Genomic DNA, 13,008 nt, shown 5'->3' with positions numbered 1-13,008 from the left:
CCCCATCCCGCCCCCAAGGAGCCTTGATCCCGCCCCCAGCCTCCCACCCCGCACCCCTCCCTCGAAGCCTAACCCCTCCCACGCTCCCCGCTCCCGCAGCTCCGGACACCGCCCTCCGCGGGGGCGGCAGGAGCAGGTGCAGCCCCGCCCCCGCCCCTCCCTCGCCGCCCCTCCCCCTGCTCATCCTTTGGGCCCCGCCCACCGCCCCGCCTCCCGCGCCCGCGGCCCGGCGGAAGGACACGCGCTCCGGTCCGGCAGGAGGCCTCGGCCCCCTGCGCCGACCCCGCGGTTCCTGCGCTCCTGGGCGCCCCCTCCCCGCCCTCCCGGCATGGAGTCCGCGGAGCGCGCCCAGGACCGGGTCCCCAGGTGGGTGCGTGGGGGCCGGACGCGCCTCGCCCAGCGTGGGGTGCGGGATGGGGACCCGGGGTTTGGGGTGCGGGGCGTGTGGGGCCGGGGTCCCCCCGCTGCACTCGTCCCCCGGCCCCACGCGCGCTGGCGGCCGCGTCCCCGCGGGGACCCTGGGCAGGGCCACGGGGCGCACGGGCCCGCGAAACTTTGTCTGGGGCTCACGGGTTCCTTTCCTCCTGGGGCCGCAGGGTGGACCCTTACGGGTTTGAGAGGCCTGAGGACTTCGATTACGCCGCTTATGAGGAGTTCGCTTCGGCCTACCTGGTCGTGCTCACCAGAAGAGCCATAAAATGGTCTAAACTTCTGAAGGGGAGGGGCCGTGTCCAGAGAAGCGGCACAGGTGAGTGGGGCCCGGCCGGCTGCCCGAGCGCTCCCCGGGCGCACAGCCGCGACCTCGCTAGAGCTTGCTCTGGGAAGGCGCAGGAGACCCGTCCCTCGTCCCTGGGATGGGGACCCGGCTTCCTTCCAAACCGGGGACCCGATCTGGGGTGGGGGGCTGGCCGGCAAGAAAACCGCTGTCCTGCTCTCCAGGGAGCGAGCGCGGTTCTCCCTTGGCCTGTACCCACAGGGAAGCCTTCCCTCCCGGCTCCCCTCAGGGCGAAGCCCACCTCACCCCAGGCCTGCTGCTGCCACCTGTTCCCTCCGCGAATACCTGGCCTGCGCTGGCCTCTCTGGGCTTCTCCCCTCCTCCAGGCTTTGACCAGGATGCCATCTCCCGGAGGCCCTCCCAAGCTCCTATCTGGGATGGCCGGTCCTTCCTGTTAAACCACACAGCCCCGCAGGCCTTCCCTCTCTGGCCGTGTGGCTGGGGCCTGTCTGCTTCGGTGTGTCCCTGCGGGAGTCAGGGTCTCTGTAATAGCTTCAGAATTTGTTGAAGGAGTGAAGGAAGAAGTGTTTGTCTGCCGGGTTCCCCAGGCTGCAGAGAGGGGCCGGGTGGGACCTGCGGCCGGCGCCGAGGGCGTTGGTAGGTGTGTGCTTCCCCGAGTTCAGATAAGGGACCTTCTGAGATAGGACTTTGTGACAAAGGAGAGATGAGGGCTGAGGGCAGCTGCTGGGCCAGAGCCGTGTGACCAGAACCGGGATGGAATGCGAGCGCGCTGGACTTGGAACCAGGGTTCAGTCACATGACCAGGCCTAGAGAGGCCACCTGTAAAAGGGTTTTTAAGCAAGGGGGTGACAAAAACCATTTTTGCTTGTAAAGGGATTAGTGAATAGGGCGCAGAGTGGTCCCGGTGCATGGGGCAGGTGAACAGGAGGGTTAGCAGAGACACTTTGATCTTCGGGGGTGGGGGGCGGTCGTGGGGGAGGGAGGCTCTTGCTTGACACGGGGCTGTCCACCAACACGCTCCCCCCGCTGGGCCCCCCTCCTGGCTGTCACCGATGGGGGAGGGTTTGGTAAGCACTGAGGTAAGCTGGCCTCATTTCTGGAAGGCTGGCAGGGGGCGGGTGCCCCGGCGGGGGTGGGGGGCTTGGGCTGGTCCCTGTGGCCCTGCCGTGCACTGTGGAGGCCCGTGCACTGTGTGCCTCCTCCAGGGGCCAGAACGGCCACCCCCTCCTGTCCCCTGTGTTACTATGTTTCCAGAGCGTATCTGCTTTTGTTTTCTTCTTTATTTGTTCTTGAAAGTTGACTGGTCTTTTGTCCTTAAAAAATGTACAAGTGTATGAAGTACACACAATTTATGGATGGGGTAGAACGTGCAGTGAAAGGTGTAAAGTGAGCCCGAGCTCCTCTCCAGGCCCAGACCCTTGCGTGAGGCCGAGGCAATGGTCAGGACGGCGCTGTGTCTCCGCGGGAGCCCGGTGCACACACACACGCGTGCCGACAGCCACACGGCCGGTTGGCCTTCATGCAAGAGAAGGCCTCTCGGCTGCCATGGCTGGCTCGCAGGGCTGACCTCGGCCGGGGTCCGCGCCCTCACTGTCAGGGTGTGTGTGGAAGCCTGTGTTCTCATGTGAAGCGTAAACGCACCTTCATCTCCTGATCTTTGGTTTTATCGTTTGGTTCTAGCGAGTCGCGACCTTCCCTTTGAACGAGCCTTCCCATGATGGTCTACGTGGCCTCCCGAAGCCACGCTCTGTGTCCCGTGTCTGTTTTCCAGCGTCCGTTCTCTCCAGCTGGAGCAGGAGTGAGAGCAGCCGGGTGTGGAACCTTCCAGATGCTCGTCCTTCTCTCGTGGTTCAAAGGTTTTGTCCCGATTTTGCTGCTGCCTCTTTCAGCTCTGGCACCTGTCGGCTTTAAGGATGGAAGTTGGTTTCATTGAGATACTTCATTTTTGCTTTACTGTTTCTTTGGCTCGATGACGTTAGCGTGTGATTGTGCTGAGGAGGGTGAGCCGCGCTGCAGGTCCGGACGCAGGAATGTCGGGGTCCTGATGCGCCTGCTGCCTGGGCCCAGGCGGGCGGTGTCCGCGGCCTGCCGTCGTCGGGAAGCGGGGCACGGGCCGGTGCGAGGCGTGTGGGCCACGCAGTTCCGTCACGCTGGGTGTCGAGGTTGGCGCTGGGTGTGTGGGTGGGGAGCTGCTGGGCAGGAGTGGGAGCGCGTGGGTCCTTCCAACCGTGAGACTCGAGTTCTCCCACCAGCTCCAGGCCGATGGCACTGTTGTTGGGCATGTGGCGTCCCGGGGAGGCGGCGACGTGAGGGGACCGGCGGGTGCCCGTTCACAGCCCGGGAGCTGTTTCAGAGCCCCTCTGGCTTCCCCTGCACACCCACTTTGGTCCCGTCCTGGGACCGAGTTTTGTTTCGCCGTCCTGCTGTGGGGTGCCGTTTTGGACGACTTTCATCTGGACGCCAATCTTCAGGTCACCAGTAACACGGTGACCTCTGGATCTTGGTGTCAGGCACGTCTGCGGAGGGCAGCCCGGACTTCCGGCTCGACTGCACATTCGCGGATGTGACGGACGTGGTGAAGGTCTGTTTTGTGTTCGTTCCGTGTGGAGCAGATACCCACTGGGGACCCTGAGACCGCTTCTTCCCCCTCTGCCTAGGAACGCGCAGTTGGGCGAGCTCAGCCCCGCCCGAGGCGTCCTTTGCTGCTGCTCCTGCTCCCGCCCACGTCCCTGGGCCCAAGTGCCGGGCATTCTTCTGCTTCCCGTCTTCGTCCTGGTAGCTTAGAGAATCCGCAGCATCTCAGTTAGAATTAAATTGCAAAAACAGACTTTCAAAGGCAAATACCAAAGAACACGGGGATTTGCTGCACCTTCTTTAAAGAGGTGCTGCCTGCACTCCCCGAGGTCAGGGATGGGTGAGCCCCTCTGGGGAAGGTCAGGCTCTGGGCGCAGGGAAGCTAGTTTCATTTTCTGCTGAAGAAACAGTGTGACTCCAGAGAACACGCAGCAAAAGTGGCAGAAACTTTTGTCCTTGGAAACTGTTGCAACAGCTCCGAGCCCGTGACGTCCTGGCCGGACGGGGTGGCAGGTCCCTCCAGAGCCCAGTGTCTCACTCCAGGAAGGGGTTCACGCATTTTGCACTTGCTTTTCTTCTATTTAAAAAAAGTTTTAATTTGCAAGGAGAATCACTCTTACCTCTTTACACTTCTGAGTTTAGACAAACGCACAGAGCTCAGCGTCCCTCCCAGCAAGACTGAGAACAGTCCCCCACTGCTGCCTGTCCCTCCAGGGCCTCCGAGGCTGGCTCCTGCCTCGTGCTGCTTCGGTGCCGCGTCCCCAGTGCTGGGTCTGCTGGCGGTGGTTGGGTGTCGCAGAGGAACATTCCGGGTCCGGTGACCATGGGCTGTGCCTGGGTGTGGCGGGTGGTCGACGCTGGGGAGGCGACCGGCCAGCGTTGTAAACCCCGGAGCAGGGCTGCTGGCAACGGTATGGACTGTGCGGGAAGCCGCAGCCTTCCCGCCGTGGCCACCAGCCCAGCCTCCTCCCGCCTTCTCGAGCCGTGCCTGTCACCCGCTGCCTTGTGCAAAAGGCCTTTTGGCCTGCAGGACATCGCTTCGCAACTTTGTCAGAAAGCTTGTGTGGAGCCCGTTCTGGGTTTTGTGTCCTCTGTTCCCCTCCGTGTCTGTTTCCACCAGCCCCACATGGTCAGTGTTACCCCGAACTCGGGTAGGGACTCCGGCTTCCCCTCGAGGGGAGGTTCCCTTGTCTTTCCCCGGGACTTTCGGAACCAGGTCAAACTGGTACATCAGGTTTAAAGTTCCAGTAGTTTGTCGTTGTCATGTGTGTCTTTCCCTTTTGGGGTACCCCCAGTTGTGGGCCGCGCCCCCCAGCAGGGCAGCCAGGTGAGGGCAGCTCCTTCGGTAGAAGGGGGGGTGACGCCCCGCCAGACCACCTCGTGCCTCATGGCCTGCGCGTCCGCTGTCCTGGTCCCACGCCGGGAGAGGATCCCGGCTTAGAGGCTGCTGCCTTGGCGGTGGATGGGGCTTCTGGTGGCCTTGGACTTTCACTGAGCAGTGTCCCTCTGTCCCCGGCCGTGGTCGTGCTCAGCCAGGAGGCACCACGGGCCCTCCTCTGGGAGCCCATGCCAGGCGCGCGGTCGTGGGACCCTGCGGGACTGAGCCTGTGTTCCTCTGGCGATGCTTCCCGGGGCGTGCGGCGGGCGCCCCTGGTGTTGTTCTTCCCACAGTGGACGGTGGAGCTTCTTTCATTGTAGGACCTTTTGTTTTTTCTTAAAGTCTTTAAAAAAAATTTATATATTTTCAAGTGCGTTTCTTTTTTAATAATACTTAAGGTGCTTAAAACACACCAGGAGAGGAAAACAACAATGCTTTGAGTGTTTCCTTTGAAGGTGAGCTGTTTTGAGGGTTAAGTTAAGATCATTAACAGCGTGACGTGATGCCTCCGGTCACTGTGAGCGCCACAGGTCTTCCCACCTGCCTGGGAAATGGGGGTTCGTTCGGGTAGCCCTGGCTTTGGCTTCTTTTCTTGTGTTTCTCTGGCCATTAGAAAATGAGTGATTACTTTTTCACATACTTATCAGCAAAAATATTCCTCTCAAACCAGTTCTGCACTTACACGGAGCAGGTGTAGGATAGAGGGCGGTGACCGCTGCCGCCGAAACCCCCAACCCAGTGGGGCCATGCGGACCCCAGCCCCGAAACCTGCCGGGCCTTCTCCCTTGCTCTGGCTCACGCTCGTGCTTGCCCGAGCCACCATTTGACCTCGGTCCCGTTTCCCAGTCACCCCAGGGCTGGACCATGTCCCTGAGCTGCTGTCCCCGCACACAGCCTCTCTCTGACCCTTGATGCTCTGCTTCCTGCTCTCTGACCAGCAAGGGCCTCTCCTGGCCTCTGTCCCTTCACTCAGCGTGGCCTCTGTCCCTCCGGTTTCCCAGGTGTCCCCTCCCGTGTGGATCCTGGCCTGCATGGCCCTGAGCCAGAGCTCGGGGCCTGGCCTGCGGCGTCTGGCACTGTCCGTGCTGGTGAGGGGGGAGCCCGAGGAGCTGCCTGCATCGCCTCCCTGCCTGTTACAGCGTGGGACAGCCAGTGGGGTCTGTGCCACGTGGGGTCCCCGTCTTCTCCTGTTGAACGCGCGGAGAAGTGAGCATTCTTGGCTCAACGGCCTCTGCGTGGTTTCGGAGCCCAGGCAGCGCGCACCTGACCCCATGCAGCCTCTTCTCTCCATTTCAGTGAAGCGCTATATCCGGAAAGGCATCCCCCTCGAGCACCGGGCCCGCATCTGGATGGGGGTGAGTGGAGCCCAGGCCCAGATGGACCAGAACCCTGGCTATTACCAGCGCCTGCTCCAGGGCGAGCACGACGACAGGCTGGAGGAGGCCATCAGGACAGGTGAGCCGCCCAGGCGGGGGTGTGGGGTGGGCAGCCCCCCAGGACAGTCACGTTCCAGAGGAAACATTGTTCAAGAGGCACCTGCTGCTTTGAAGTGGAAATTTTATTTTTCTGAAGGAAAACCAAAGCTTAAGCATTCCCAGGGGGAGAACAGTGGTTTCCCTTGCTTCTGCGAACAGCAGGTAGGGACCGGGGCGAGGGCAGGACCAGGTCTCTTCCGTGGGGAGCTGGAGGGGGGGCGTGGCTGCTGAGCCAGCGGTCAGGCCGGGGCCTTAATCGGTAATCACTTGAGGGATTTGTGCTGACGGCAGTGCCCTTGGGCTTAGACACAGTGCTGACGTACGCCGTGGCGGTCCCGGTGTCATACTCCCGTCCTTGTCTGGGAGCTGAGGGGTCCCCAGATTTCTCAGTGGCACACCAGTTTGTAAACGTGCAGAGTGCCCCAGACAATCTAAACTGAATAATTAGATTTTGAGGGCGTCTCTCTCCCTTTCTTTGTTTTTGAGAGATACAAACTTAAACACCAAATCTTTCTAATTTTTATTTAATTGTTATTTATTTCAGAGAGAGTATGCATACATGAGTGGGGGTGCAGGGTGGGGAGGGGGAGCAGGCTCCCCGCCAGACAGGGAGCCCGATGCGGGGCTCCATCCCAGGACTCTGAGACCATGACCTAAGCCGAAGGCACAGGCTTCATCGACTGAGCCACCCAGGCACCCCACAAAATGATTTTTTAAAACCCAGTTACTCGAATGTGCTGAGAGGTGAGGCTCCCTGGTGGAGTAAGGTTGGGCTGTGTGCCCAGCCCAAGAAAGGGGTTCCCTTAGCCCTCAAGGCCGCCCCCACACCAGAGCCTGGGGCAGGAGGGGCCTCCGGGCTGCCTCATGTTGGGGGAGGCCTGGGGTCCACGGGAGGGCGCGGTGTCAAATACAACAGAATGCTGCTGCTGTCGGTTTGAAAAGAGAATTTAAAGGCTCTGTTTAGTGACGGCATTTTTGGATAAAAATTTTTTTCCGTAAAGTGTAGGTAACAGAATTTACCGCCCCGTCTTCCCAAGCTGAAACCCCGCCCCCGTGAAACAGCTGCGACTTCTCCGCCCTGCCCGGCCCCGGCCGTCTGTCCCAGCTGACTGACGGACACAGGACACAGGCGGGAGCTGCACCGCTGGGTCGGGCTCGCTAGGCTCAGCCGGGGCGTCGAGGTCGCCCGTGCTGCCGCACGTGTCAGGGTGTCCTTCCCTCTCAGGGCTGAGTATCGTGGTGACGGGCGCTCCGGTCGCCGCCTGCTCGCGCGAGTCGGCTGTCAGGCACCGCTGTCCCAGGACACCTGCTTCCCGTTCTTCGGGGGACGGCCCGGAAGTGGGACTGCGGGGTCCTGCGGTCGGAGGGACCGGGAGGAGTCCTGTCGCGGGGACGGAGGCTGGAGCTCTCACGCCGCGTGCGAGCGCAGCCGGACCGCCCCTTCCACGCCTCCTCCCGGGATCGGAAGAGAAAGGTTTCAAAACGAGGTCAAGCTCCCAGTGGAGAACAGTGTCGAAGAGCCAGCACCGTGGTCACTGCAGAGTCCGGGTTAGTGAACGACCCCGGTCCTGGGGATGCTCGCTCCGGAACGTTCAGAATTCTGGAGCAGAAGCTTCCCTGGAGACAAACACGCGACGGGGAGCACCGTGCACCAGGCGCTCAGGGCTGGGCTTGGACGAGCAGGCCTCCCGTTCGGGCGCCGCGGGCGGGGACGGCGGCCTTGTCTGTCTGCGGTGGGGACACTGGCACAAGCCGAGGCGGGGTCCGGGTGCCTTCGATGGCGCAGCAGGGGGCTGAGGGTCCGGCGTGTCTCCGTCCGCTCCAGCGATGCAGCCAGTGTGCCCTCACCCCACGTGGGAGAAAGACACGAAACCGCTCCCTCCCAGCCGTGTCAGGGCTGCACCCAGGGGCAGGTGTCGGGTCTACATGGGCCGTCCGGCGCGGGGGCAGAAGGCCGGCCGGGGCATGCGAGGGGTCTGTCCTCTGTGTTCACTGGCGTCCTTCAGCTCTGCTAGGGCTGCTCCGTGGGCTTCTGTGTTCAGGATTGGGAGGATATTCCAGGGCTTTGAGCGGAGCTCACCTGGCACCTGGGGTCCTGGAGTTGAGCAGCCCCTGGCTGGGGGGGATGTTGGGGGCGGCAGGACCAGCGCCCTCAGGGAGAATGTGCTGTTGGGGCCTCCTGGGCTGTGGGGCTGCGGCTGGACAGGGAAGGGGACCCCGCCGGCACCTTTGTCTTCTGTCCTGACTCCATGAAGGGCGGTCAGGGTCGCCAGACGGGGTTTTAGGCCTCCTTGGGGGTAGACACAGCGACTTCTTTGTCCATCACGGGCCAGTGTTCTGTCTCTGCCCTCTGGATGATTCTGTGTCGTGAATTTCCCTGTAGATATGAACAGGACCTTCCCGGACAACGTAAAGTTTCGGAAGAGCGCAGACCCCTGCTTACAGAAGACCCTGTACAACGTGCTCCTGGCCTATGGGCGCCACAACCAAGGTGTGGGCTATTGCCAGGTGAGCGCCGGGAAACACGTGCTGGCGGGGAAGGTGAGCGCGAGCAGCGCCGCAGTTCGCAGCGGGGACGTTCTCCTGGGACGGCTGAGCGCGCAGTCCCGCTCCTGAGCCCCCGACGCAGGCTGTGCCGTTGGAATCTGTATCGCGTCGGTTCAGGATTTCTTCTGGTGCCGACGGTAGGAAGTGGTGAGGCTGGGGAGCAGACGGGAAGTCCCTTATGTGAGCAGACGTCCGGGCCTCGGTGCAGGCAGCGTGTGAGTGCACATGCCTGTGGGTGTGTGTACACACGCTCGCGTCTGCATGCACACGTGTAGCGTGCGTGTGCACATGTGCACACGACGTGGTGGGAGACCCTTCCACGTCGCTCTGGCGCCCGCTCTCCCCAGTCTTCCCCGCGGCACAGGTACCAGCTGGCCTCCTTACCCGTCGGTGCTGTCAGGCTGTGCGGATCTGCGCAGGAAGCAGCAGGCCACGTGTGGACCCATCCTTCCTCCGAGACATCTCTCTGCCCGGGGCGTGGGGAGGGAAAGAGAGAAGGACCCAAGGGCCTGTGGGGGGACACGTGGGCCTTCCCGCGTGGGCCTGTGCTGCTGGGTCGTGTGAGCGGCCCGTCGTCAGCCCGACACACGGTGCCCGCGGCTTCTGGCCTTGGAGGGGTGGTGCGGCTTCCTGCTTCCCAAGCTCCGGCCTCTGCCGTGTCCTGGTCATGCCAGATTCTCGGGTGGGAAGTCGGCCTCGGGCGGTTGGATCGTGGACAGCCATAGGCGAGGCTCGGGTGGGGGCGGGGCGGGGCCTTTCGCAGAAGCCGGGGCAGAGGTGTGCGGGTTCTGAGCCTCTGGCCCTTGCTGTAGGCGATGCCGCTGGGGAGCAGGCCCGCCTGGGCGCTTCTCACTATCATCACTTAGGGTCTTGGACGAGGACTGGCCCGGAGGGGCTGTGGAGACCTCGTGGTCGGGAAACCACCCGTCCACAGTCTGGCCTCTGTTCTTGCGGTTTTTAGAAACGGCTCCAGACTCTGAGCCACTGGGCTGAGCGTGGGTGAGGCCAGAGCTCGCAGGCCGCCGGGTCGGGTGTGCAGGAAGCTGTTGGAGCGGGTGGTGGGCGGGGTCCCTCGGAGGCCTGCGGAAGGCTGCTCCCAGCCCCCGGCCCCTGGTGGTCCCTGACGTGGGCCTCCCACGTCATGTGGCCTCTCCCGTGTGGGGTGTGTGGGTCCACAGTCCTCTCGTTGGCTGTGAGAAGTCGGAGAAGCTGACTGGTCCCCCGTGACCGGAGAGGGACATGCATTTTCGAGAACGTGGAGACGGTGGAGGGGGTCGCGGAGGGCGGGTCTGAACGGCTGTCGCACAGACGCCGTCTGCGGTGGGCCAGCCCCAGCCTGCAGCTCATGGGCCCCGTGACGTCCCCCTCCCTGCCACAGAATGTGTCCGCACCACGTGTCAGGCCATGTTCCTCATGGTTTCGGGGAGACTCGGGTCTGGGTCTGGTTTCCTGTCTGATGTAGCCACGTGTCTGACCGTCGTAGGACCCGGTTGTGAGCCGTTGTCCCGAGGTGGAAGGCAGGCGGAGAGACCGCAGGCTTCCAGGCCAAGTCCCCGGAGCCCCCTGACACCGAGCGGTGTTCCCGCCTCTTGTGCCCAGTGTGTCACCAGAAGGCCACGGGCTGGCGCAGGTTTCAGGGCGAGTGAGGGACAGGCAGCGCGTGGTGAGCAGCTGAGGGTCCCGGAGCCTCCAGGGGCTCAGGCGTCCTCTTCTCCCTTCAGGGCATGAACTTCGTAGCCGGATACCTGATCCTCGTCACCCAGAGTGAGGAAGAGGCCTTCTGGCTGTTGGATGCTCTCGTGGGAAGGATACTGCCGGGTACGTGGACCGCTCCTGCCACAGGCCCTCCCCGACCGGGGCCCGCTGCCCTCACGGCGGCCGCGCTGGCTCGGAGGGGCCATCCGGGAGCGGGAGGGGCTTACGGGGAGAACGGGCACCGGTGGGGCCTGTGCTGCTTCTGTGCCGCGTCTCGGAGCTGGAGTCCTCAGTGTTGGCGCCTGGTCCCGGGTCCCCGCCTGAACCATCGTGGGGAGCGGCATGCGGGGGAGGCCGCCTGGCCCCGTGCAGACTTGGTCCCAGTGTCGCGACCCGTCCTCAAGAGTCCGCAGCACTGCTGCTGTTACCGAGGTGGAAATCGTTATTTTCACACGTTTCTAATTGTCTCTTTATTAACTAATTTTAACTATTTTAATTAGAGGTGAATCATTAGTTTACTCGTTAATAGACACCACTGGTTTTGGCGGCGTGCGGTGTAGATGGAGCTCGCTCTGGGGAGAGCCGTGGCGGGTGGGGCAGGACCTGTGCCCTCCGCGGCCGTGACGGGGGTGGGGACCGCGCACAGCCTCCCGCAGGGCCGGGCTGTGGACTGGCATCCCCCCGGCAGAGCGGGTCGACCATGTGTCAGTGGGCGCTGTGGCTTCTGCCATGTGGCACACAGCATGTGTCGGCGCCAGGACAGCCGTGCCGCACGGCCTGGTGAGCGAATCCATTTTATGGATGAGGACACTTGAGGCCTCCACCCCATGGTTGTGAGACCTTGGCCCGTGTCTTAGGGAAGCGTGAACCAGAGTGGCTTCGGGACAGGAAGGAAGCCTCCAGATGGGGCCTCCTCTGGCTCCCGTGCCGCCATCCATGAGGGTACCAGCACCCGTGCCGGTGACCTGCCGTGATGGGTCACCTTCGAGGAAGGCACGGGCCCTGGGCGTCCCGGCTTCATCGTGGGGGTCTGCGCTGTGGGGGCAGGAACAGCGAGGAAGCTGGGGGAGGACACCCAATGCTGTGGTGACAGACTGCACCGTGAGGCATGTTTGTGTCCCGGACCGGGACGTCTGCACAGGTTTGTGGAGAACCCACCGCATCCCAGCGTTGCTCCGGGGGCCTGGGCTCGTCCAGGAAGGGAGCGTGAATGGCCTGCCCTGGCTCAGTGCGTCCCAGGAGAGCAGAGCAGGTGCCAGGAGGTGACAAGCACCAGCTTGGAGAACAGGAGGAGGCTGACCCTCTGTCAGCCCATGAGGTCATTTCCTACTATCACAAGGTGCCACCGAACCAAACCACAGTTTGCACAGGTCTTGATTCAAAACCAAAATATCCAAATAGAATGGCCAGGACGCAAGGGGACAGGAGGCGTGGTGCGTGGGCCATACAAGCTGGGCGGCTCCAACGCCAGCGTCCCACGAGGAGTTGAGGTGGCGGCGAGGACAGACTAGAACCTCGGCCCTGCCGCACGGGCTCCTGGGACGCACGCACACACGCGCTCACACGCGGACCACACAGTGAGGACCGGCAACACGGAACAGGAGCCGTCGGAAAGGTAAGCAGACACGAAAGCTGTTTTTTTGGAAAAGCCGACAGAACAGGCAGGATAGGCCCAGAAAAAGTGGGCGAGATACTTAGAAATGAAGAGTGCTGGAGTTTGGGATTAAGAACGCCAAGAGAGTGAATAAAACGAAGAGGCCGGATGGAGGACTGAGGAAACACTCCTCACAGAGCTGACGGAGGGGCCGAGAGCGTCTGGGAGAACCCTCGGGCGGACACGCACCGTCGCATCAGACCTCAGAGGAACAGATCATTTCTTCATCGGTTTTGCAGAAAATAGAGGAAGAAACGCCTGTCCGCTCCCGACACGGGGCCCGCACCACCTCGCCCGTGCCGGCCGACCTCGTGTGCGCACACAGCGGGCAGAGCGGCAGCCCGGATCCTGACGGGCTGCGGGGTCTCCGGATGCCGGAAGGCCTAACTGAGAAGCTCGAGCGCGGCGTGAAGCCACCCAGGCTGGAAGGAGCCCCGGGCACGCGTCCAGATGCTGTGATTGTGGGAACACTGTGGGGTCTGGTCAGCGGTGGACGGCACGGTGCCGAGGCAGAAACCGGTCTGCCCATGTGCAGGCCTGCGGGAGCCGGTACGGGAGACGGGTCAGTGGGGAAAGACAGGCCGTCAGCAGCTTCGTGTGACAGCCGTCTGCCTGGAAGGAAGCAAGGTTAGACCCGTATTTCTATTCCGGGTGAACCCAGGACGTATGTGGAGAAGCAAACTTGGACCTGAGAACATAGACGTACAGTGGCTTCACGATGCCGAGCACAAACGAAGTTCTTGCGCGAAATTCTGCAGAAGATGTGATTGATAATCTCAGTTACTTGAAAATGAAGAACCGATTTTGACACGAGACGTCATATGCCGAAGGAGGAGCTACAGTCTGGGGGAGGGCGTCTGTGCCCGTGAAACCGCGCGTGAAGACCTCCTGCGCTTCAGCAGAAGCAGCTCCCTAGAAATCCGTCTGTTGGCAACACAGGGGTCCGCGT

At 62.4% G+C, this 13,008-nt stretch overlaps 1 protein-coding gene across 11 annotated transcripts in view; it reads left to right on the top strand.

The window, feature by feature from the left end:
• The first annotated feature begins 211 nt into the window (after positions 1 to 211).
• GRTP1 (growth hormone regulated TBC protein 1) overlaps positions 212 to 13,008 on the top strand; it is a 19,582-nt gene continuing 6,785 nt past the window's right edge. For 8 of the 11 annotated variants that reach the window (XR_009399906.1, XR_009399910.1, XR_009399908.1 and 5 more), the window contains exons 1-5: positions 232 to 366; positions 597 to 748; positions 5,985 to 6,143; positions 8,547 to 8,671; positions 10,432 to 10,528. Coding sequence is in view for 5 of the 11 variants with exons in the window: in XM_059377487.1 (XP_059233470.1) it covers positions 329 to 366; positions 597 to 748; positions 5,985 to 6,143; positions 8,547 to 8,671; positions 10,432 to 10,528 (571 nt within the window). In the remaining 6 variants the exon portion in view is untranslated. Of the gene's footprint in view, positions 367 to 596; positions 749 to 5,691; positions 5,846 to 5,984; positions 6,144 to 8,546; positions 8,672 to 10,431; positions 10,529 to 13,008 lie in introns of those variants that run through there. The other 3 variants (XR_009399911.1, XM_059377489.1, XR_009399909.1) reach the window with 2 other exon arrangements.

Source organism: Mustela nigripes, chromosome 15 (assembly GCF_022355385.1).
Source record: "Mustela nigripes isolate SB6536 chromosome 15, MUSNIG.SB6536, whole genome shotgun sequence".
Lineage (NCBI taxonomy): Eukaryota > Metazoa > Chordata > Mammalia > Carnivora > Mustelidae > Mustela > Mustela nigripes.
Note: the sequence above shows the minus strand (reverse complement) of the source record. Positions and strands in the feature narration are given on the sequence as shown.